This window comes from Pteropus vampyrus, unplaced genomic scaffold, assembly GCF_000151845.1.
Source record: "Pteropus vampyrus isolate Shadow unplaced genomic scaffold, Pvam_2.0 Scaffold1000002679, whole genome shotgun sequence".
Lineage (NCBI taxonomy): Eukaryota > Metazoa > Chordata > Mammalia > Chiroptera > Pteropodidae > Pteropus > Pteropus vampyrus.
In genome coordinates, this window is record NW_011917081.1 from 41,674 (window position 1) to 67,628 (window position 25,955).

The 25,955-nt window shown below is 39.8% G+C and overlaps 3 protein-coding genes across 9 annotated transcripts; all 3 read right to left on the reverse strand.

Moving 5' to 3' along the window:
- Nucleotides 1-207: 207 nt before the first annotated feature.
- On the reverse strand, nt 208-6,028 carry LOC105311253 (spermatogenesis-associated protein 31A6-like). The gene is made up of 4 exons (XM_023527022.1): nt 5,958-6,028; nt 5,166-5,223; nt 4,500-4,560; nt 208-4,259 (listed from the first exon to the last, which is right to left on the reverse strand). The coding sequence occupies exon 4, from the start codon at nt 4,121-4,123 to the stop codon at nt 320-322; it is 3,804 nt and encodes a 1,267-aa protein (XP_023382790.1). The 5' UTR covers nt 4,124-4,259; nt 4,500-4,560; nt 5,166-5,223; nt 5,958-6,028; the 3' UTR covers nt 208-319.
- Nucleotides 6,029-7,972: 1,944 nt separating this feature from the next.
- LOC111728759 (zinc finger protein 658B-like) lies at nt 7,973-9,511 on the reverse strand. The gene is made up of 3 exons (XM_023527030.1): nt 9,440-9,511; nt 9,076-9,289; nt 7,973-8,907 (listed from the first exon to the last, which is right to left on the reverse strand). Exons 1-3 carry the CDS (start codon nt 9,509-9,511, stop codon nt 8,150-8,152), a joined length of 1,044 nt encoding a protein of 347 aa, XP_023382798.1. The 3' UTR covers nt 7,973-8,149.
- On the reverse strand, nt 9,387-25,513 carry LOC105311255 (zinc finger protein 658-like). Of its 7 annotated transcripts, none has more exons than XM_023527026.1 (8): nt 25,461-25,513; nt 25,102-25,218; nt 24,075-24,287; nt 23,458-23,516; nt 20,805-20,876; nt 17,687-17,729; nt 17,211-17,306; nt 9,387-10,629 (listed from the first exon to the last, which is right to left on the reverse strand). In XM_023527026.1, the coding sequence occupies exons 3-8, from the start codon at nt 24,193-24,195 to the stop codon at nt 9,659-9,661; spliced, it is 1,362 nt and encodes a 453-aa protein (XP_023382794.1). In that variant the 5' UTR covers nt 24,196-24,287; nt 25,102-25,218; nt 25,461-25,513; the 3' UTR covers nt 9,387-9,658. The 7 variants fall into 7 exon arrangements, with proteins under 7 accessions (XP_023382794.1, XP_023382791.1, XP_023382795.1 ...); XM_023527023.1 differs by having other exon boundaries at nt 17,603-17,729; nt 25,461-25,506; XM_023527028.1 differs by lacking the exon at nt 9,387-10,629 and adding an exon at nt 13,782-15,449 and having other exon boundaries at nt 17,603-17,729; nt 25,461-25,493.
- Nucleotides 25,514-25,955: the final 442 nt, after the last annotated feature.

Here is a 25,955-nt window from a genome sequence, read left to right on the forward strand (position 1 = left end):
GGAGTTTTTATGGGTTTTTTTCGTCTTGTTTTAGAGTAGTTTTTGTTGTTTGAGTAATGAAAGTATTGTGAAAATATCAGGGGCAATGAAGGGACTTGGGGTAAGGAGTAAGCTCGCAATGCCACGATCAGCCTCCGTCCATGCCCCTTTCTTTTCGAGGCCAAAGCACACACCTAGCAAGCACAAGGAGAAGTCACTACACCACCCTTTTATGAGAGAAAAACATATATTGGGGAAAAGTAAATATTTTGAATGTAGTAATGAGAAAACGCTTCTCTACATGGACTGATTTTTTTTTTCTTGGAGACATATTTGCCTACTAGAAAAGGTTAGTGAAGCACGGACCAGGCAAGACCCTTCCTCGAAAAAGATAATGCCGTGGGCAGTGTGGTTGGTGGCCTGGCGTGCACGGCATCCTTGGCCTATACTGGCAGGCACTGACTGGAGACAGTGTTTTCTTGGGGGCCAGGGATGGGGTGCGACTCACTTCCAGCTGCTCATCATCGAATCTGACACTTTTCAAGGACTTCTCAGGTCTGACTTGCTTTTCCCTGGTAGAACAATTTTGGTCTTTGGAGTCAGCCTGCTGACTGTGAGGGGTGTAATTCATCATTCTCGCTTGCTCTGTGGAGTAAGGAAGGCAGCAGACACACACACATACTGGGGCTGGGTGTTCCCGTTTGTGCTCCTTTAACTTCGTGGCATGAAGTCCATGGTGAACGGCCATTTTCTTCTCTAGAATCTGTCCCACAGCTGTCATGAGCTCCTGAGCCTCCACATTCTCGCTGTCCAGAATTGATCTGCTTTTGACTGACTGTTGGCTCTGGGCAGTGGCTGATTTGGGCTTGCACTTTTGCAAAGCATCTTGACCTTGGAATTTTTTATGGGGGAAAATCCTCATTTTTCTTTTGAAGAAGCTTTGTAAAACACTTTGTTTTTTCTCTGGCAGCAGCTGGAGGTATTTCTTCCCAACAGAGCCTACAGTTTTTCTGGCTTGGGCAGAGGAACTCATACTCCTGTCTTGACAGGTCCCCAATTTCTCGAGCTTTTCTGCATGCTCTCCTGGGTTGGGCCACCTGCAGTCCTCTCTCTCATAAGTAGGGACAAACATCTCGCTCTGATTCTTCCAAAAGCCTTGATATCTTTTGGTCCTGGGCTCCTGCTGCTCTGGACTGCTGCTTGAGGCTGCCTTGAGGCCACACAGCATCTGGAAAACTAGCTTGTTTCCATTGGGCACTCCCTGGGGATGGCACTGAGGCACCTGAGAGGCCAAGTTGTCAGTAGCAAGGGGCTTGTGTCTGGGACACTCGTGTGGCAGGTTCTCTGACTGTACCTTTACGTTGGACTTAAACTCACTAACCATCTCTGTGTTAAGGCGTGGCTCTCCTGGATCTTGGAGAACAGTCATTCTAGGGTATAGGGGACTTTTACTGGTCCCTGGAGCCTCTAAACTACACAAATGTGCATTTTTGTTTTGGGACTTTGTCAGCACATTGGTTCCCAAGATGTCTCTAGACTCTGGTTGAAAAGCAGGGGACAATGTGGCCTTCCCTGCCTCCCTGGCTTCCTTGGCCCTCAAAGATTGGGGTCCTATGTTCATCTCTGGCACTGTTACCTGATGGCTGGGGTCTCGTGAGGCATGTAGACCACTCTTCCCTCCTGGCTCGTTCCTGGACATTGTTGAACCTGGACTGGGCTCTGTGCTGTCCTTCATGGCCCACTCCACAATCCCACTCTGCCAGGTGAGTGTGATGGCCTGAGGTGGCGACCTGCCCTCCTGTCTAGCCAGAGAGGCCTTTGTGGTCCCATGGTCATCACCAAGTGGGATCTGTCCCAGAGCCCTCTGGATTTCCTCACACACAGGTAAGGGGGCCAGGAGAGTCCTCTCCAGGGTGGGAACTGACTCCTCTCCTATCGCTTTCTCTCCCAGATGGGGCTGAGGAAGTTTTCCAAGGACCTCAGCAAGCTGGACTATCGAGTGGTCTCCAGGGACACAGGGAGCTGAGGGCCGAAAGGCAAACTGCAGAGTGGGTGAGGGTTGAACCTTTTTCAACGTAAAGTGATTAATGGACTTGATGAGCTTGAGGGGCAGGCCCCACATGTGCCTCACCCAAAACTTTGTCAAATGTGCTTCCAGCATCTTTTGAGTGTTTGTGTCGAGGAAGGAAACCCTGTGGGAGGTGTTCACCCAGGGTTCCCAACCCTTTAAGATTCCCAAATTCCTGGTTTCCATGTGAGCGTTGGACTTGGGAGAAGCATGGTTGACAGCAAGCCAGGATCGACGCACACTCACGGGGATTAAACCCTCGCTGGTTTGCCCCCAATTCCTGCCTAAATGGCCTTTTGGGATGTTTTCTAGATTTTTGTCTAAGCTCCTCGGCAAACCACTTGTCAAGTCCTTTCTTAAAAGCATCCAGTCATTTTCTGACCCTTCAGAGTCTACTTCCTGAAATGCCACTATAGGCCTCTCGGAGGACCTGGAGAGGTTTTTAGGGACCTTGCTCATGTCTTGCTTTAGCTGGAACCCCACCTTCTGCGGATCCTTGCTGCTTTCACCTGTGAAGGAAGAGGGCCGTGAGGCCCCATGCTTGTCCTTTACCGGACATTTCCCTGGTAATTCGCTCTGAAGCTGCCTTAGTTCCAGAGATTCTTGTATCTTGCGAGGTTTTTTGATAAGCCATTTTTTGTGGTTTTGGATAAGCCATTTTTGGAGGTGTTGCTCCAGTTGCTTCCGGAGCTCTGGACTGATTGGAAAATTCTCGGGAAGGATGGAGCCCACCCAGCTGTCCTCGGGAAGGTTGGGAGTGAAGATATTAAAGACTTCCTGAGATCTTTCGATCACAGACGGCGGAGCCCACCCACTTTCTAGTTGCTTCGGCAACAAGGGCCATTCTGTATTTTGAATCTCAATTGAGGTGAGAGATTTTAGCTCATTCCGGGCTGTCGGGCAAGACACACCACAGGCTCTAATCTGGGATGGAGAAGAAGGTCGTAGGATTTGTACAGGAGTTTGGAGATGGGCCTGGGCCTGAGTCAGAGGTGGGGCCTGTAATTGCAGCATCCTTGGAATCAAGGCTTGAGGTTGGAACTCCAGCTGGGGCAGGGGCTGGGAATGGGAAAGCAGTGGAGGTAGTTTAGCCTGCAGATGAATCGGGCAGGCATTTGAGATTCCATTGAATAAGAATGAGGGAGACTGTAGTGTGGAAGAATTCTCAGAGATCCAGGCAGTAGCCACCGGGGATTCGCTGTGCAGAGAGGAGAGACCCCAAAAAAGCTGGTTGTATTTTTGCTGTAGATGGTCCCCCAAGACCTTAGGATATGAGAGCTGCTGAGGACTAGGCAGTTGCTCTGGCTTATCTTTCGCGGTCCAGAAGGGTTGGGGGATTGTGGTGTCCTGCTCAGCACCTAGTGATGGCAACATTTTCCCCAAAGAATTCAGGTGGTAGTCTGGGCTCATTTGTTTTGGATATAATCCGTCTTTGTCTTTTTCCTTCCAAATCTTTATCTTGATTCTCTCTGTGACTTGTATCTCCAGGAGATTCTGGTCATCGGATTCGAGTAAGGAGGGGCTAACAGCCTCTACCATTCTTTCTGTGGAGTCTCTCCTGAGCAAGGCCTCTTGTGAGTGGTGGGACAGGTGCTCTTGTTGGGATTTGCACTGTGATGAGTTTGAGAGGCACAAGGCTTTGGCAGCTGCCTGCCACTGAGACGGGGTTAAAATGGAACAGCTTGAGTAGTCAAGGCCTGAGATGGCTGGGACTGCGACAGGAGAAGCTGACAAAGGTGTGTGTGGAGATGAGCTTTGTGGGATGGTCCTGAGTGGGAGTGCCATCAAGTCACACTGAGGAGGTGTCATAGTGGAGTCTGACAGTGGTGGTGCAGAGGAGGCTGTTGGAGGTGGAAAGTGGGCCTCCGAATCATGGAGGCATGAGGTAGAAGGGGAAAGTGCAAGTGGCCGTGGTGAAAGGTCGTCCAGCGGAAAGAAAGGCTCTGGTGGCTGAGAGCCACTCAGGGATGAATGTGAATGAATAGAAATTGAATAAGTAGTAGGACTTTGTGACAGGGCAGAGGCCAGAGGTAGCAGGCGTTCAGTCGGAGGAGCTGGGGAAGCCAACGGGGACATGACGGAAGCAGCATCTTCCACAGGCTCTGCACAGGGCTGGCGGGCTCCCTCAGGAACTGCTTTGCACGCCTCACCAGTGGCTTCTTGACCTGAGCTCTGACAAAAGCTGCCTTTGTCAGGGAGCCTTCCCAGGTGGCTGCAGGACACGGAGGCACAAGCTGCAGCCAGGGGCACGTGGGGCCAGGAGATCCTGCAGGGTAGGCACCTGGTGCCTAGGGTCCTCCCCATCCCCGACATTTATTCCACAGTGCTCCTGCTGTCTGTCACCCCAGGGCTGTAGCCACACCCATACCCCATTGCCCTCCCTTCCATGTCAGTTCGAGGTGTCCAGCAGCCCAGAGGGTGGTGGACCCGAGAGAAGGGGAAGATTCTTTACCTTTGCAGAAGAGAAATCAGGCTCTGAGCCTCTTCCAGTTCTTGCAGGCAATCTCTGCAAGCTGGAAATCAGGAGACCGGGTCATGTGGTTAAGGCAGGGCCTTAGGGGTCTTACAGGAGGCTAGGGTAATGGCCCTTTAGGGGAGACACTTTGAAGGGAGATCTCTGGAGCCCAAGCATCCAGGTCAAGGATAACAATTCCTGACAGTGATCACAAGGCTCAAGAAGGGTAAAACTTTGTCTTTTACAAAGTGCTTCCACATCTATTACCCACTGCGGACCTCACAACTGCCCCATAGGGGAGCAAGAGGTCAGGGGGCACCTTACAGAGGAAACTGAGTGATGATAAACAACTTGTTCAAAGGTGGACCTGGCGGAGGGGTCGGGGGTGGGTTCTCACCTTTCAGTCGGATACTATTGATCTACGACAGTCCAAATGCCCCTGCTGGGTGACACCCATTTCCAGGCTCTCAGATGCTTCATTCAGAATACAATTCTGGGATGTATCTGGATTTTAATTTCCTTCCCAAGAGCCTTCCCGATGGCTCTGTTTCCTGTGAAACAGGCTCCGCTGCTGGCATCCTTGGAGACCTGGACCTGGACCCTCAGGGACCAGACAGGTGGGGGGCAAACCCCTTGGCACAGGGCTGAGGGGCAGAAACTCACCTTTCGAAGCTCTACTTTTCTTCCTGATCTTTCTCTTCCTCTTTGGCTCCACCGAATGCTGAGACAAGAAAATGTGAGGAGCTAGACTCATTCTTACTCTCCTGTCTCTAGACAAGCTACAGAAGCTCAGTGTTCATGAACAAAGTGACTTTCTACATTTAATTAATGAGACTCTCTAATTTTTCCCCTTTTATTTTTTTTGTAAAGCAGATAAAATATTTTGCTTTTCTTCTTGGATGAATGGAAAAAAGAATCTTGATGAGACCCACCATGGATTTCTTGCTCAAGAAAAAGAAAAAAACACACATTCTCAGAACTACAGGCCCCTCTGAGCTCAGTCCGGTAGGACTCTGGTTTCCCAGGCCAGAGCCCCACTCCAGCCTTTGCTCAGAGACACTCAGTGGCTCGGCACTGATCTCGGATCAGCCCCAACAGAGGAGAGGCTCGACTTAGACACCTGCCATGGGAAAGCAGTTGGTGAACTAGTGCTCAGGGGCCTGTCACTCTGTAGAGATCCAACTCTTACTTAGTATCCAGTCCTTGATCATTGGTCACTGCATCTGGGACTGTGCCCTGGAGCCCTCCACCACACCTGGACTCCTGATCCAAGATCTTCAGATCAAAATCCGTGTGCTCACTCTAACCCCTGCTCGGCCTGGCTTGTTCCTAGAACGTGATGTTCTATTCATTCCCAAGAATTCCCGTCTCACCATTTTCTCTAGGTGATTCAGAAAAGGTGAAATAATAAGAAAAAAGATCAGCTTTGCTGGGTCTGGGCCAAGGGTTCCTTACCTTCCTGATGTTTCTATGTTTCCTAGGTGGTGGTATAGATGGATTACTCTGGAAGCAGAAGAGTAACAGGAGGAAGAGCCCCAGTCCACTCAGGAAGGCGAGGATGGTATCAATCACCCAGGGAGTGAAACTGAGGCTTATCCATGTGTCAATAATGCTCTTCAGAGAAGAGAGAGGATTTTCCATGATGTGAATATCACTGCTGCCTTCTGGCAACTGAGCACTGGAAGTTCACTTGGGAGCAGAACCCCAGGCCCACCCACATCACAGAGCTGTGGCCTAGTCACAAAGGTTCCTGAGGGCGGGGAGGGGACAATAAGAAGAGGAGGCTGAACTACTGCCCTTCTCTCACCATCCAGCTACATGTACCTCTGCACCCTTCTGGGCCTTCTAGATCTCTCATTCCAGCTCTACCCTCAATCTGTCAGAGAGACCTTAGATGATTTTCTCTTAATTTCATGTGGGAACCAGATGTCACCTAGTTCCATTGCCCCTTAGAGATCTTGACTCGAGGCCCACCAATTCCATAATCCTTGAAAATCTGAAGTTGATTCTGAAAATTTGGCTATTTCCTGGGGAAAATTTGGCTATTTCCTCAGCTCCAGCTTCCCCACATAAAGTTTTTTGTCTTGTATAAACCCAGACACAGAACTTTTACACTTACTTAGTTGTGTGAATTTTAAATAGTGTTTGTTTTGTCACATTTTCAATCAGAGAGACCTATATACAAAAAATTAAAAATGTATTATTCAAATTCAAAGATCTAAATATGAAAGAATTATATGTAATTAAGCCTTTAAATGATAACTTTATAAATTTGGATCATTTATAATTTTGGAGTTCGTAAAGCTTTCAACGGCACAAAGACTTTTGGGACATTAACACACACACACTCATCCTTTTACAGACCAATTCAGTATTTTCAAATCCAATAATCCATAATTTTCTACTTAAGATTTTTTTATTCGTTGACTTGACCCAACTTTGTATTTGCCAAAATGAAGATAGTTCTTACTCTCCACGTAAGTTTTGAAATACGTCTTAGTCCATTAAAGTTGCTATAATAAAATACCAAAGACTGGGTCGATTAGAAACAATAGAAATTTACTTCTCATAGTTCTGGAGGCTGAGAAGTCCAAGATCAGGTGCTAGCAAGTCACTTTCTGGTGAGGGCTCTCTTCCTGGTTGGTAGCCAGCACCTTCTGGCTGTGTCCTCACATGGTGGGAGGGGGCTAGAGATCTCTCTGGTGCCTCGTTTATAAGACACCAATCCCATTAATGAGGGTCTATAAGCACCACCCAAAGGCCCCACCTAATATCATTTTTAAGAGTTAGGATTTTAGCATAGAAATTTTGGGAGAAACACAAATATTTATACATATGCACATGTGCTACACCCCGAAGCCAGGAATGGGTTAAGGTGAGCTAAGGTACCAACTCTTAAGGTCTGTAGGGTGGAGGGTGAGACTAGGATTCAAAGCCTGGAGCTAATTCAGGTCTTGAGCAGTCTCTTCAGATATCCCTAGTGTGTTTCATTCATATTCTTCTTTTCTGAGTGTGCTCTGCCTTCCCCCGCCCTCCTCTCTAGACCCCTGCGACCCCAAGTCCAGCCTGAAGCATATAGAGATAGCTTTGAGTCCTATACAGAATTCTCTTATGGTTAATTCTGCATCCCCTCAGCAGCAGTCATAAGGATTCACTGAGGAGTTCACATGGGAAATCTGTCTTAACACTCCAGGTGCACTTAAAAGTAATGTGTGTCCCCTGCTTGCTGGTCATAATGTTTTTAATACAGCTTTAGTGGGAACAAGAGCACTTGAGTTTATTTGATGGTATTATTATGAATAAACACATTCACGAGCACATCTTCTGCATCTACTATCGCTTCTAAGGTCCTCAGTCTCTTCCTCCTTACCTTAAAGTAAGAATATATTACTTTTATCAAACTTTTATCAAAATTTGAGCTTTAGTCTTGTATTTATATTTGCCATGTATATTTTCTCCATTATTTTCAATATGTTTGGACAAAGTATGGAAGATTTTTATTATAATAACAAAGGAGAGTGTAAATTACATAAGATTTGACTAAATAAACATCCACCTGTATTACATTCATAAGGTTTCTCCCCTGTATGAATTCTCTGATGTGCACTAACATATGACTTCAGAGAGAAACTTTTTCCACATTCATTTCATTCATAGGGTTTCTCCCCTGTGCAAGACCTCAGATGTGCTCGGAGGTTTGAAGTACTAGAGAAAGTCTTCCGACACTCGTTACATTTATAGGGTTTCTCCCCTGTGTGAATTCCCTGATGCATACTGAGGGTTGCCTTCTGAGAAAAAGTTTTTCCACATTCGTGACATTCATAAGGTTTTTCTCCTTTGTGAACCCTCTCATGTCTACTGAGGTTTGATTTCTGGGAGAAGGTTTTCCCACATTCATTACATTCATAGGGTTTTTCTCCTGTGTGAATTCTTTGATGGACTATGAGAACTGCTTTATAAAAAAATATTTTCCCACACTCATTACATTCATAAGGTTTTTCCCCTTTGTGAATTCTCTCATGTCCACTGAGGTATGATTTCTTGGAGAAAGTTTTCCCACATTCACTACATTCACAGGGTTTCTCCCTGGTATGAATTCTCTGATGTGCTTTGAGGGATGAATTGCGGGTGAAAGTTCTCTCACAGCCATTACATTTATAAGGTTTCTCACCTGTGTGAAGTCTCTGGTGTGCTCTGAGGGCTGAATTATCAACAAAAGATCTCCCACAGTCATTACATTCATAGGGTTTCTCGCCTGTGTGAATTCTCTGATGTATTTTGAGGGATGAACTATTGACAAAAGCTTTCCCACATTCATTGCATTTATAAGGTTTCTCCCCAGTGTGAATTCTCTGATGTATCCTGAGGACTGAATCACGGGTGAAAGTTTTCTCACAGCCATTACATTTATAGGGTTTCTCCCCTGTGTGGATTCTGTGATGTGCTCTGAGGGCTGAATAATGGGCGAAAGATCTCCCGCAGTCAGTACATTTATAGGGTTTCTCCCCTGTGTGAATTCTCTGATGTGTTCTCAGAACACATATATAGGCAAAAGACCTCCCACATTCATTACACTCATAGGGTTTCTCCCCTGTGTGAATTCTGTGATGCGCTTTGAAGGTTGAATTATCAGCAAAAGTTTTCCCACATTCATTACACTCATAGGGTTTCTCCCCTGTATGAATTCTCTGATGTACACTGAGGTGGGTCTTGTTAGAGAAAGTTTTCCCACATTCAATACATTCATAGGGTTTCTCCCCACTGTGAATTCTCTCATGTTCTTTGAGCTGTGCAATTTTGGAGAACGATTTCCCATAGTCATTAGTTTGATAGGGCTTTATCCCTGTGTGTGTTCTGTGGTGTACTAAGACAGCAGAGTTCTTGTAAGATTTCCCACATCCATTGTTATCCTAAGGCTTCTCCTTATGAACTATCACATGTTCACTGAGGTTTGATGTCTGACAAAAAGTTTTCCCACATTCATTACATGCATAGAGATTGACGCCCATATGAGTTCCAGGATAATGAATAGGGTGTGAATTTGAACAAAAGGATTTCCCGCATTCATTGCCTTGAGTTTTTTCCCCTGAGCAGGTCCTCTGATGCTGAATGAGGTGTGCATTCTTGTAAAATAATCTCCTGCATTTATTACTTTCTCATGACTCCTCTCCTGTGGTACTTTCCTGATGTACACTGAGGGGTGAGATTTGATGCCAGAATTCTCCATATTTATCAAATTTGCAGAATTTCTCTTCTGTTTGAGTTCTCTGATATACTCTAAGGTCTAATTCCTGGAAGAAGGCATTTGTACATCCATTAAAAACACAGTACATATCTCCAGTTGGTGTTTTCTGGGCTGAGCTCTGGCTCAAGTTTTCTTCACATTTACTTCTTGCAAAAGCCTGTCCTGGAGCAGCTCTCTGAGGTTGAGTAAGGGGTGAATTCTTACTGAAGTTATTTTCATTTTTATTACATTCATAGTGCATCATAACCATGTGAACTTGATTGTATTTCGCAGTGGTGGTTTTGTCACAGGATCTACTACATTCATTAAGATCAAAGCATTTCTCCTTTGTGCCGGTTCTCGCGTGGTTAAAGAGAGTTGCTTTGTCACAGTTTTTCTTAAATTCACAATCCTGACAAGATTCTTCTCCTATTAGAAAACTCTGAGCTGTAACACAGACAACAGTCTCATCGTGTGAAACTTTTCCAAACTCACTACATTCAGAAGATTGCTCCAGAGTTTGAATTTTCTGATGATCCTGCCTAAGACTGAAAGCTTTCACGTTTTTATTATATTTGTAAGACCTCTCTCCAGTATGAGTTTTCTCATGATTAATAACAAACTGTAACTTTTCACAGACATTCATGTAATTGGCCTTCTTTCTGGAACAATTTCTATCACTAATAATTAATTCAGAAACAAATGGTGAACTCGTTCTACATGAGTCACATTTACAAGGCATTTTTCCTGAAAAATCTGGAATCGAATCCAAGTTAATTCGTTTTCCTAAAACTTTCTGACCTTCTTTATTCAGTGTTTTGTTATCAATGAATATTATTTGCCGCAATGGTTTCTCTTGTTTTTCCTGATTCCCCTCAATGTGGACATCAACCTTATAATATCCTAAAATGAGAAAAATTGAAAGTATCTTATGAACCTTATATTTCTCATAAGGAGCTTAAGGCCACGTTTTGTTATCTATTGTATTGTTTCTGGTAATTTTCAAAAGATTAGTAATTCATGCACAGAAACAGACACACACACTCTCCTCATCCATATCGTTTAAACAAAAAACAGCTATTATATTCAGTGCTGGCCAAGATGAAAAAAAAAATTAACAAACAAATGAAGATGCTACAAAATGGAAAGGTGGACTTTAGGACTTAAGAAATGGCACTACAGAGAATTCCAAGATTTTCTTTCTGCGTGCTGGCCTGCTGGAAAAGCCTGCAAACCAAAGTCAACAATAGGCGGAGACTAAAAAAGTTCCAAGAAAAGCCTGTTCCTTCTAGCCAACGATCTGAGGAAAAGATGGTCTAACAAAGAACTGTTCTGACAATATCCACTATACTCAAGCCTCCCTACTTCCAAAAAAGAAAACAAAAGAAAAAAGAAAAAGAAAAAAGAAGACAAGATTCTTCTCTGTGGTTCTGCCATAAATATAAAGGATGTGAACACTCTTGCAAAATTTTCCGCCACGAGCCACAGCAAGAGCGCACAGAAATGGTCATGAAGAATCCTGAGAAATTCCCATTCAAAAGGAATTCTTGGACATGGTTAACAGCAGGCATTGCCAAAATTCCACCTGGAAACATATTCCTATCTACTCTATAAAATCGGCATAGGCAAGAGGAACAAATCTGTTGCTTTAGGGTACTCATGGCTAACTCAGAGCAGGTAGGAGGGAAAAAAAAGAAAAAAAAGAAGTATAGAAAAAAAAAAAGGCAGGAATACACAGTAGGCCCAATATTACAACTAGAAGAGATGAAGCAGTACTTGTGAAAACCATACCCTGAAAAACCAAAGACACAATATATTAAAAAGCAGCTGAATTCACATTATTGTCAAATGCATTTGAGTGTTCATAAAGACAGATCATATTCTGGGCTATAAAACAAATATTTATAAAAGAAGAGAAATCATATACAGTGTGATCTCAAGCCATCAAGAAATTATGCTGGAAATCGGGTGCGCAAAATTATTTGGAAAAATAAAACATATTTGTAAATTAATATACTTTCAATTAAACCATGGGTCAATGAAGACATCTCAGAAAAAAGTAAGATATTTTTAAGTAAATGAAATCTAAAACTGTTCAAACTATAGAAATTTATGAAATACAGCTAAAGTAGTACTCAGATAATTTTGTAGTTTATAGAGATAAATTTATAGTTTAAAATTATATACATTGAGGAAAAAAAGACCTTTAACCAGTTACCTAAGCTTTGAGAAACTATACGAAGAGAAGTGAAATATAAAGAAAGCAAAAGATAGAAAATAATAAAGATCAGAGGATACAATGAAATTGAAAACACTCAAACCAAAGCTTACTTCTTTGAAAAGATTTTTAAATAATAAAAAGCCAGTGGAGGAAAATCGAGAAGACACATTCTCAGTATCAGAAATAAATGCAAAAGAAAATATAACTACCAACATAATAGGCATTAAAAAGATAATAAAGAATATTAAGAGAAATTCTATGCCCATAAAGTTGATAATTTACATAAAATGTACACATTCCTTGAAAACAAAAAACTACTAAACTCTCTCATGAAGAAGAAATAAGCCAAATAGATCTATTTAAGAAATTGAATATGTGGTCAAGAAATATGTAATTGAAAAAGCAGCTCTAGGACTAGATGGTGTTAACTAGTGAATTTTACCAAACATTGAAAGACGAAATAATACCAATTTTACATAATCTCTTCAAGAAAATGCAAGATGTGGGAATATTTCCTAAGTCATTTTATGAGGCCTGTATTATCTTCATAACAAAACCAAAGACAATTCAAGAAAGAAACCCTATGTAATATTCCTCATAACATAAATGTAAAAATACTGAAAAACAGTAAGCAAAAGGACACAGTGCTATATTAAAATAAATAATAAATCAGGACCAAGTGAGATTCATCCCAAGAATGCAAACTGTTGCAACATTCAAAAAAATCAATCAATGTGATTCACCATATTCACTGTCTAAAGATTAAAACCACAATCACATCAATTACAGAAAAAAAAAATTCACTAAATTCAAAATCCATTCATCAACCTAATAAAAGGAATCCACGAAAAGCCTACAGGTAACATCACATCTAAGAGTGAGAGCCTGAATGCTTTAACCCTAAGACTCAGGAAAAGACAAGGGGGTTTACTCTCAGCACTTCTACTCAAGACAGCAATGTAAGTTCCAACTAATGCAATAAGGCAAGAATGAAAATGAAAGATACAGAGTAAGCCTACACAGAAAAATCACAAAATGATCTTTAAAAAAGCTCCTTGAACTAATAAGCGTTTTCAGCAAAGGCAAAATACAAAGCCAATACATGAAAGCCAATAATATACAAATAATAATCAACTGGAATTTGAAATCAAATACACAACATAATTTACCATAGCACCAATACACGCCACTTGGTATCTGTATGCTAAAAACTATTGATGAAAGAAATCAAAGAAATACTAAATAGAGAGGTACATGTTATTCAGGAATTAGAAAACTATATTTTTTATGCTGATTTTGTTTGATTTATAGTCAATGCACTTCAAGCTGAAATTCCAACATTTTTATAAATATCAGAAGCTTGTTTTAAAATTCATAAAGTCATCTGAACATAAAATTCCGGTGGACTCAGTACTACCTGATGTCAAAAATTAGAAAGCTAGTGTAAGAAAGTTAATATGGTATTCGCATAAGGAAAGATATGGAGATAAATAGAGATGCCACAGAAATATGCAATCTCAGACATATAGAATGCAATCTTACACACACATACTGAAATGCAATGCAAATATACACTCATCTGTTTTCTAAGATCATGCAAATGTTACTCAAAGGAGAAATGATAATCTTTTCAACAAACGCTGCTAGAATAACTGGACTCCCTTTTCAAAAATTTTAACTTGACATATAACTCATACTTTCTATAAAAATTAATACCAAATGGAACACAAAGTGTAAAATGTGAAATTTAAAAGTTTCTAGGAAAAAAAAAATCACAGGAATAAATCTGTTAAGAGTTCTGACATTTCTAGACAGGACGACAAAAGCATAGTCCTTACGGAAAATTAAAAATTGTACTTTATTAATGTTAATGTTCAGTTTCAGCCGAAACCATGCCAACAGAAGTAGAGCGCAGCTCACTACTGTCAAGTGGGGAGAGGTTCCCCACTAAACCTCCACTGAAACCCATGGGAGATAGAGAAGGTTAACACTGGGCAGGGTTGAGAGATCGGACTCTCACTGGCCTTCTGCTTGTACTAACCACCCTGTATTCCATTAAGTGCCAGCAATACTACCTCATCTTCATTCTTCTTTCCATTTTTCAGAATCTTATTGGTTTTTTATGTATAATTTTAAGTATTTAACTGTAGTTAGTGAATAGGAAAGAATGTTTATGCCATCATTCTCATTTAATGCTTTCTATCTTATTCTTTTCCTAAGCACAGTTATGAACATGTTTTCCTTAACATCACATAGACTATATCTAGTTCTGCTCTAAGCCACCTGAATCCGATTTTTTGTTTTGACCCATAAGTTTACCTCAGGATTCTTTACCCACTGTTCTGATAGGACAGTGGACATGTCAAAACCAATTGTCTATGGATCATATTTGTTTCCCTGAACTTTTTGTTTCACTAATTTATTAAACTATCCCCCCTCCAGCTGCAAACTACTTAACTACTCAGAGCTTTACATAAATCCTTCATATCTAATAAAGCAAGTCCTCCCACAGTGCTCTTCTAAAGGGATTTAGTTTGATATTACATCTTTACAAGTATGTCTCCACATGAATTTTTATGGGAAAGTGCTTTTTGGTTTTTTTAGGATTAACTAAAGTTGCAGCCATTTCATTGCTTTATTCTAAGATATAGTCTATAATTTGTCTTCCAGTTGATCAATTTTAAATTTCACTTTTAAATTCTTCATTATTATATTTTTGTTATTGCTCTTGATCAGTTTCTTAATATAAATGAGACTACAAATTACCTCTGTTCACTAATTCAGCTATAACTAAAAGTTTCTAGTATGCACATTTATTTTTATTACTTTCTAAATGTCATGCAATTTTGAAATTGATTTCCTTCTTGATATACTGTTTAATAGAGATAATTTTCCAAAGTTCCATATCAAGGTTTTTTGTCTACTCATTTTATCATTACTTTCTACATTTATCGAACTATGTTGAGAGAATATTATTTGTGGTGATTCTAATTAGTTGAATTTATTGGTGTTTAGAATAAAACTATATTTTCACTGTCTTATGATAATTCCAAGGGAACTTGAAAGGCTTGTCCTTTAATTTCAGCATACACATATGCAACTATGTGGTCCACTTTAATACAAATATCATTTATATCTTCTATAGCCATATTTATTAAATATGCCACAGGATTTATTCTTTCATCAGATGAGGTACAGCAGGTCCTCAAATAAATTCCTTTCATTAAATGTCATTTAGTTACAACGTTGATGAGAAAAAAAATCAATTCCCTACAAGGACCACTGTCTGTGTGGAGTTGGCATGTTCTCCCCACGTCTGTGTGGATTTCCTCTGGGTCCTCGAGTCTCCTCTCACATCCCAAATGTGCATGTTAGGTGAACTGCTGTGTCTACATTAACCCCATGTCTGAGTGCGCGTGGTGTGTGAATGCACCCTGAGATGGAATGGTATCCTGCCCAGGGTGGGTTTCTGCCTTGAGCTGAGCTGCGGGGATATGGCCACCTGAAAAACGGAACTGGAATAAGCGGGTTAGATAATAATGATTAATCTTTCTTAAATGTATGTCTAGCTCAGATTTACATCAATGGTAATATTAGAAGTCTTTTGGATCTTTATTTTGAAGTTTGGTGATGTTTCTGCCCTAACAACTCAGTTCTTCTTTATATCAGTGAAGACTGTAATAAAGGTGGTTTTATTACAGTTCATTTCACTTAAGTCAATTTCCAGGAACCTACTGACAACATTAAGTGAAGAATTATGATCTCATAATTCAAGCAAATCTTAAAGTCTTAGAAATTCATATTTTGTTTTATGATCATTGATATCATATTGCTTAGTGCAGCTATTCAAATACTCTTGCGCTATCAGGATTTCTTTAAAGATAATGAATCTATTGCCTAAATATAAACCTGAATGATAACAGAATATTAGACCCTAAATTATTTATTTTTATTGACTTAACAACTTTACCATTCTTTTATTTTATAACCTTTCTAACATACTATTGAGGGATATCTTTTTTAGCCAATCAGTATGATTAGACAAAGGCCAAAAGGCACATGAAAAAACTGCTTGGCATCGTTAGTGATCAGGAAAATAGTTAAGGACTAAATTATGTCTCAGTCAAATTCATATTTTGAAGCCCTAACTCCCAATGTGACTGCATTTACAGATAAGACCTTTAGAGAGGTAACGGAGGTTAACGTGATAAAGGAGAGGCCCTATTTCTGTAGAACTGATATCCTTATAAAAACGGGAAGAAACATCAGACACCTTTCTCTCTCCATGAATGCAAAGAGGAAAGGCCCGGTGAGGACACCGTGAGAAGGTGCTCATCTGCAAGGCAGGAAGAGAGGCCTCACCACAAATCAACCCTGCTGGCACCCTCTTCTTGGACTTTCAGCCTCCAGAACTCTGAGAAATAAATTTGGTTTTTAAGCCACCCAGGCTATGGTATTTTGTTATGCCGGTCCAGCTGACTAATACAGAAATGCAAATCAAAACCTCAATGACATAGTACCTCACATCCACTCAGATGACTACAATCAAAAAGTGAGATAATTAAGTACTGGTGAAGATGTAGAAAATTTAGAACCCTCATATGCCATCATTAGGATTATGAAATGATACAGCGCCTTTGGAAAACAGTTTGGCAGTTCTACAGAGTTATCACATAGCCAGAAATTCCGCTCCTACCTATATGGTCAAGAGAAATAAAAGCACATGTCCATGCAAAAACTTGTAAATGGATTTTACATCAGCATTACTCAATAACAGCCAAAAGGTTCACGGACTGATGAATGGACAAACAAATGTGGTATATCCAGACAAAGGAATATTATTTCGCCATGAAAGGATGAAGTACTAATACATGCTACAATATGAACCTTGTAATGCAAAGTGAAAGAAACCAATCACAAAAGAACACATAATGTGTGATTCCATTGACATGTCCAGAATACCCAAATCTATACAGACAGAAAGTAGATTAGTGGTTGCCAGAGCTAAAGCGGCAGGAAATAAGGAGATAATAGCTAAAGGGCATGGGGTTTCTCCCTCTGAGGTGAAGAAAACTGACTGTGGTGTTTCCATATATCTATGAATATACTAAAAGCCACAAAACTGTATGCTTTAAATGGGTAAATTATATGATACGTGAATTACATCTCAATAAAGCTGTTTAAAAGGAAAAACGACTTTCGAAAGTGGTTCCCTCTAAAGTCTAACTACCCCAGGAGTTTCCTTCTGTCCGTGCTCACTCACCTGGGCACCTCTGGTTTGGGAATTCTTCCTCTAAGGACCAGGGCTCTTCACCTTGCTCCAACTTGAAGATCACCTGGGGTTTGGTAATGCAATACCCTGTGAACGTAACAATCCACAACAAAGACTTTATATATAGACCAGATCCACGTGCTTTTTAGATTCTGAAGGTGGAGAAAGATATAGCAGCAAGAGCAAAATGAAAGTACCCATTTGCAGTTTTCAATGGGAAAGCAATGACACAAACATCGTTTCTGTTTCTCTAAAGGTTTCAATTACCTAGGCCTCTTAAAAGCCTGAACAACATTAATCTCTACAAAGGGTCCATGTGTTTTGATGATTAGAACAAAAAGGATTTGAATTCCAAGGGGAGTCACATAGTAAGACCTGCTCACCCATGGAGACAAAGTGGCTGCAGTTCTCCAGCATCACGTCTCTGTACACGGTCCTATGAGCAGGGCCCATGTACTGCCACTCATCTGGGGTGAACTCCACAGTCACGTCTTCGAACGACACTGATCCCTGCAATAATACATTTTGTTCAAAGTTCAGAATTAAGTGACAAAGAAAATACCTTTGAGAACTACTATTTTCCTGTGTACTCTTAAGGCTCTAAAACAAATAGCTATAAAGAATGTCTACTCGTGCCCTAATTTGTCTTTAACTTTGGAGGTACTCAATTAGTTAAAAGGGTTTGTAATGTACTGTAATTCATTCATATATTTTTATGAAAAATTTCAGTGTAAAGAATTCCTACAACTCTTCTACGTCCCGAGGGATTACCCTGGGTAGTCTAGAGAATTCTAGAGAATCCTAAGATGTTCAATCCCTCCAAGGACATCAATACCATAAATAATGGGAGCCAAGGAAACAGTACATGTAAGTTGTGGAGATCCCGTACATGATTGAACTTATGTATCAATAAACGTATAAAGATATATAAATCTAGAGCTCATGGAGAACAAAGGATGACTTACCTAGGAGATGGAATCAAACAGACTAGTATGAGAACACTGCCTACACTGAAGTAACAGCGACAGATATAAATAGAAAGATCTAATCAGCAGAAGCAGTAACCAATTAGCTACCCAATCTAGCAGTATGAGCAGCTTCTTGAATGCTGGTGCCAAATACCGATATTTAAGACATACAAAAAAAAATACCTTAGAAGTTTTCATGAGACAGACCTGTTCATGTTGCTACTGACTAGTCTGTAGAACAAAAAGCTGGAACTGTCCCTTAAACTACGCATGGTTTTAGAACACAGACGGGTGCTCTAGGACAAAGACAAGCATTAAGGAGACACTAGCAATTTAGGTGGTCATGGAAATTAACAGAAGCAGTCAGACAACAACTTGAGCACATAGGGATTGGACAAAAAAAAAGTACCAGAAACAGCATCTGAGGCACCGTGAATATTAAGGAGGCTGGCAGAAAAAGTAGAGGCCACAAAGCCAGAGAAGAACTTTTCTGAAGGTAATAATGGAATCATGAGGGAGTAGAGTATTGAAAACTGAAAAAAGAGAAAGTTTCCACAACAAAGACTTTAAAGGGGGTGGGAGGAGGGAGCCGGGGGAGTTGCCGTTCAATGAGTATAAAGTTTCACTTGTGCAAAATACTAAGTTCTAGAGATCAGCTGCACAACGTGATGCCACTAGTGAATGATACAGCACTGTACATGTAAAAATTTGTCAGGAGGGTAGATCCCATGTTAAGTGTTCTTATCGCAAGTAAACAGTAGAAAGAAAGGGAAGTAGATTAAGAGACAAGAGGACAGAAACACGTTTTTTTCCAGTATTATGTATCCGGTTATATCCTCACTCATGTCTTCGGTATGACTGAGTGAATACCTTCTTTGTGTGAAGTTCAGAGCCAGTAGCTGGGAACTTAAACAAATGAATAAAAGATGAGGAACTCCCCTCATTAAGTTTATCTTAATATAAAAAACAAAATAAAATTTAACTATATTTTCCAAAACTAAAACATTAGTGAGAAAACTGTTGTTTTTTATTCGTTTCTGCCAATCTCTCTAATATGTGACTTAATAAACAGCTGGATAAAAAAAAATTAAGCTAACAATGACAGAAGTGCAAATGGTGAAGTAGGAACCCCAGAAAATTCTGTCTTCCACAAAAACAATGAAAAAACTGGCGAAAATTATAGAAGTTAACAAAGATAATTTCTGGAAGTATACAAGAAAATTGGCTGAATCACTCTAAGTATAGTGATGTTGTATCATTTTAATATACCCTGTTCCCATCCCTCTCAAACTCTGCCACAGTTTGAGAATCCACAGGCTCCAACCTGCAGCCTGGCAACTACATGATGGGTTGTAGTTCCATCAAAGTATCATTGCCAGAAAAACTGTCATCATTTGGGCTGTTTGGTAGTTCCATGAATGACCCCACTACAAGGATATCTTTATGTGTGCTAATTTGGAGCTCATACAGTGTGTGAAAAGTCTTATCCTCAGAAGCATCTGGCCAAACATTTAAAGGCATTTGTTTAACTTATGTGGTGGGTATTAACTGAAGTGGTGGATAACAGCAGGAGCAAACAATGGCCTGATCGAGAAGCTTAAAATAGGAAATGCTGAAGAATGAGATGGCAAAAAAAGATTTTGAAAAGCTCTGATATACTCCTGAGAATCTAAAAGGCTACCCACATGCATAGAACTATGTATAGGCCCAGGGCTGACGGCATGCTCAGGAAAGACATGGGAAAGCCCTAACCTCTAGGTGACTATGAGGTTTGGCATAAGAAAGAAGTAAAGGCCACTACATGCTTATAAACTGCCTGACTGAACGTTGAAGGAATGCCTTCACATGCACAGAGCCCTGAAGCAAAGACTGGGAGACTACTGGTTCCAGGCATTTAACGAAACTTCTGAAGAAACTTCTACTGCTACAGACCACAAAAAATATAGGTTCTACAGAATTAGTTCAGAAAAGTCACTGAACAAATAAATATCAAGGATGATCCCTATGGAGGGGAGACATTCTGATTTCTAGAGCTGCCTCATCTATGTTATTTTAAATGTCCAGTTATCAACAATAACAACAACAACAACAACAACAAACTATTAAACAAGGGGGAGAAAAAAAGAACGTAAGATCCATATGCAGGAAAAAGTATAATCAAAAGAAACTGCTCCTAAGGAAGGAGATGTTAGACTTCCTAGGAAACAACTTTAAATCAGTTGTTTTAAATATGGTCAATGACCCCTAGGAAAGAATGTCTAAGGATAAAAGAAAAATATAGGAATAATATTTCACTAAGTAAAGAGTATCGATAAAAAGGAATCAAAGAGAAATTCAAGAGCTGAAAAGTACAATAACTGAAACAAAACTTTCACCAGGGGAGTTCAATAACAGATCTGAGCAAGTCGAAGAAAGAATGAACAAACTGTATAATATGTCTGTTGAAATTATGCAGTGTGAGAAACAGAAAAAATGATGAAAAATAACTATGAGATAGCATCAAGTTTACAAGTCAATGCATAGAGTCCCAGACAAAGAGAAGACATACTCTGAAAGAGTATTTGAACAAATAATAACCAAGAAGTCTCCAAATTTGATGAAAACAATCTACACATACCAAAAACTCAATGACCTTCAAGAAGCATAAACTTGGAGTAAGAGAGCCACACCTGGGCACGTGATAATCAAACTGTCAAAAAGACAAAAAGACAAAAAAGTTTTTGAAAATCTCTGATATACTCCTGAGAATCTAGATGGCTACACACATGCATAGAGCTGTGTATAGGCCCAGGGCTGACAGCATGCTCAGAAGAGAAAGCCTTAAGTAGTCACCTCTAAGTAACTATGAGGTTTGGCATAATAAGGAATAAAGGCTACTGCAGTCTTGTAAACTGCCTAACTGAATGCTGAAGGAATGCCCTCTCATGCACAGAGCCCTTAAGGAAAGATGGGAGACTTACTAATTTAAGGAAATTTCTGAAAAAATTTCTACTGCTACATACAAGAAATACAGGTGCTAGAGAATTAGTTCATAAAAGTCATTAAACAAATAAATTTCAAGAATGACCCCTGTGGAAGGGAGACATTCTGATTTCTAGAGTTGCCACACTATTTCGTTTAAAATGTCCACTTATCAGCAACAACAAAAAACTCTGCTAATCAAGAAAAAAAAAAAAAAAAACAAGAAAGCAAGATCCATATGCATGAAAAGGTGTACTCAACAGAAACTGCTACTGAGAAAGCAGATGTTGGACTTACTAGGTAACAACTTTAAATCAGCTATTTTAAAATAGTCAAGAATTCGAGGAAAGAATATCTAAAGGCTAGAGGAAAATGTCAGAACAATATTTCACAAAGTAAAATGTATCAATAAAAGAAACTAAACAGAATTTCAAGAGTTAAAAAGTACAACAACTGAAACAAAACTTTTCCCTAGAGTTCAACAACAGATCTGAGCAAGTGGAAGAAAGAATGAAAAACTGTATAATATGTCCATTGAAATTATGCAGTGTGAGAAATAAACAGAAAGAAAAAATGGTAAAAAAAAAATAACTACTAGATAGCATCAAGTTTACAAATATATGAATAATGAGAGGAGAAATAGTCTGAAAGAATATTAAAGAAATAACAGCCAAGTCTCCAAATTTATGAAAAACATTAATCTACACATCCCAAAACTCAACAAACTTCAACTAGGATAAACATGAAGTAAAAATGCCATACCTGGACACATGATAATCAAACTGCCAAAAAAGACAAAGACGTTCTTGAAAATAGAAAGAAAGAAGTGACTCATCACGTACAATAGCAGTAACAGCTGGTTACTAATCTGAAACCATGGAGAAAGCAGTGGAATGTCAGATTAAAAGTGCTGAAAGAAAAAGGTTGTCAACCAAGAATTCAATACCCAACAAAATTGTAAAAATTAAAACTTTTTGAGATAAACAAAAACAGAATGTGCCAAAAGCAAAAATGTCCTGCCAGAAATAATACAGGGAGTGGTTCAGCAAATCTTTGCAGACTGAAAGTAGATTAGTGGTTGCTTGAGGCTTGGGGTGGGGAGGGATAAGATAATGGGACGGGATAAAACCTACACACTTTTTTTTTAAGGCGATGAAAAGGGCCTATTTTGACTACAGTGATGTTTGCCCATATTTGCGAGAACACCTTAAAAAATCATATATTACACTGTAAATGGGTGACTAGCATGATACATGATTTCAATTGCAATAAGTACACCTTTAAAAATTGTATATTACACTTTAAATGGGTGACTAGCATGATACATGATTTCAATTGCAATAAAGCTGTTTTAAAATAAAAAATGAAAGAGGATGAAATCATTACAAAACATTAGAAAAGATTTAAGGGCCAAGGATGAAAATGCGGATAAAGGAAAGAAGGTGACTCTATGAAGATAGCAGCAAGGGAAAGACAGAGCCAGTGGAGGTGCCACAGACACTAAAAGAGAAACTTTTCAGAAGGACAGAGTGAGAAGTAGAGGCAAGAGACACAGTAAAGTCAAGTAAAGAAAGGATGAGAAGAGATCTAGTGAGTTTGATTATAATCAAGTCTGTGGTCACGAGGACACAGGCAACCGGGCTTCATGCAGAGGTTTGAAGTATGAATGTAAAGTGTTGAAATATTTGAAAGAGAACAGCATTTTAAACTGCTGAGTAAGTTGAATATCATAGGTATTCAAAATATTTATGTAATCTTAAGGATATTCAGTTTATTCTTCAGGAAATGTCTTAATTCAACCCCTATGTCTGAGTTTCCGAAAGATAGTATTGACCAAGTTCACATTCAGCATTAAGTCTTCTGCTTTTATTGTAGAACAAGTAGAGGCAACATTCTATATTATTTTAAGATTATTACTGGAAAGTTAACTGGAACACCTATTTGAAAACAACAAACATATTTTTTGTCATCAATCTCTTTACAGTCTACGAAGACACTTTGCTTTATCTTCTCACTAATGTCAGCCGTTAAAGAAATACTGTCTGACACTCTGACATGGATATCATGAACTACAGAGATACATTTGGAGCTCCAATTTGGCAATTCCTTACTGAATTCTTTCCTGTAATACCAGAGAATCTGCATATATTCAAATACCACCACCCTTGCCCTGCTATTCATCTGTATTTCTACATCTTCTCTGAATGCATGTGATCCATTTCTATTTCTACTTTTCCATGTTAACAAAGAGACACTTAAGTCCTTATAAAATCCATTGTAAAATAAACGGGTTATTCAACTGAACTCACCTGAGCTATGTTCATTTTCTGCTGCTCCTGGAAGAAGGTTAAAAACTGTAAAGGTTCCACTAGGGAGGAAGAAAAAGAAATGGGGTCATGAGAAACCTGGCTGCTTTACAACTCCTATATTCATGGCTTTGAATATCTCATAATACCAGCAGGAGAAAAGGCTTCCCTATGGAATAACGGCCCCTTGAGAAGGAACAGGAAGAACCACACAGAGGCAGCACCGTCTGAACATGTGCATGTCTTATGGGGGCTTAACCTTGCATTTTCGGAGTAAGGTAAACTGCTTTTTGTCAATCATATAACAGTGTATGCCCCCTTATGACCAATTAAAACAAAATTTTTTTAATATGTAACTAAAATAAAGGATGAGTTAAAAAAAAAAAATTCAGGTACCACATAGGTGAAACCTTCTAATTTCATTAAAACTAGTCTCAAAAAACTACTCAGGCTGGATTGTTCATCAAGTTCTTGTTGTCTTTACACCTTAAGAATTTGCACAGAAAACTCTGAAATTAAAATGGGATGCTTTATGCAAGAAATATATTTTTTAACTTTTTGTTCCAAGCTGTTTGCAGTTTCTAAAAAAGATCTCTTAATAAGATGTTTATAGTACTTACCTGTGTGAGTAAACAGCACTGTGTTGCTGTTTGGTTCTACCCCAAAATCATTCATTTTTGGCCCGATATTTTTGGGCTCCCAAAAGGTGTCCAATATAAAAAACTTTTCTTCTACTATCATTTTGTCATCTCCATGTTCAGGAAAGAGGGAGCATCAGCATAACTCTAAATGCCACATGTAGTGATGGACATGGTATGAGAACAGCTCAGAATCTGGAAGAGTGGGGACAGAAACAAAGAAAACATGGTGCTGTTTAGGATTTCATCAGCTCTGCTGGATACACCTTCCCTGAACATCATCTTCACTAGCCATCCAGTGAAGTGCTTTTCTCTGCAGCCTGACAGTCACCCATCCCTCTCAACCCCAAGCTGGTCCACAGATTCCACTGTCACACAGTCTGTGGTGGCTTCTGGACATGGAGGCTTCCGGACGTGGAGGCATCACCAGGTTTTACTCATGCTACTCAGAGATCAAAACCTGCTTCTGGTGTTGCAAACCAGGACCTGCACCTTTCCAGCAGGGATGAAGGGTTGTTCTTCCAAGTGGCAGTTCGTAGGGCTCCTCTTTCCGGACTTAAAGGAGTTACTCTGCACCACGGAGGGGTGGGATCTAAGCCTGAGAAACAAATTCACTTTATTTGAAATCTTCATCCAACACTCTAAACCTGACCTTTTGGAATTCACCAGAAATGTACTATCCAGTACTATAGCCATTAGCTGCACGCAACTACTATACCTGAAGTGTAGCTAGTGCCACAAATCAAAATAATAGTTTGAATGTACTGAATTTAATAACATCAGTAAAATTAACTTCACCTCCTTTTATTTTTACTGTTGCTACTAAAATTTTTTTAATAATATTTTTTGTATTATATTTGCATTATCTTTCTGTTGGCCCAAAAATGCATAAGAATATCAGACTGGGCCTTTGAGGATGGAGACAGCCTGGACAGCGCAGGAAGGTGCAAGAAGCTCAGTATGACCCAGAAGCTATGGAGAAAACCCACAAATCCCAGGATAGACTTACCACGTGATTAGATTCTGTCCGCATTCATGTCACAATCGTATCTCTGGGAAGTTGAGGGCAGACAATTCGGTTAACTGCTCCAAAGGTTGCAACTCTAGATTTGGGTCAGGGAGGATACTAGGAAGAGCAAGAGAGAGTAAAATCTATATTTGCATCCTGCCTCTGTCACCCACCAGCTTGTGCCCTGGGGTATAACATTACGCCCCATGAAGGTCCTTTCACCTGAGGAATGTCACGTTTATACCGACAAGTAGGTTTTTGTGAGGGTTAAATGAAATAAATGAAGGGAACAAAGTGTTTTCTGATAGCCGCTTACACAGTGATTATAAGCATCTGACAAAATGTTTTGCAAACGATACCTTAGTTCTCAGAAGAACTGCACGAATCAGCTGCAAGAGACAATAAGCGATATCTAGATAAACTAGATATTAGGAATATTAAAGAAAATTGACGATAAACTAGATATTAGGAATATTAAAGAAAATTGCCCTGCTGGTCACAGATGATCCTCTTTTCATGTAATGCTGGCTCCAAATTGTCGTATGTGTTCTATTTCATAGCTATGAAAGAGACACTTGTGTGCACCTTTACTTCTTTTGGCAACTTGATTTTAAAAGGTACACTTCTGGAGCGGCATTAAACTCCCTCACTTCCTTTCGCCCTTCCCCACCCAGCACAAGTCTTTTATTACGGATTAAAAATAAATTCAAACACTCCGAATAGCAGACATAGTACAATGAGCATCATACACACATATTACACAGATTTAATGAGTAAGCCCTATTTGCTTTCTCTTATTCTTTTGGTTAATTTTTAAAAATAAATTGCAAATACACGATTTCATAATTTTAACT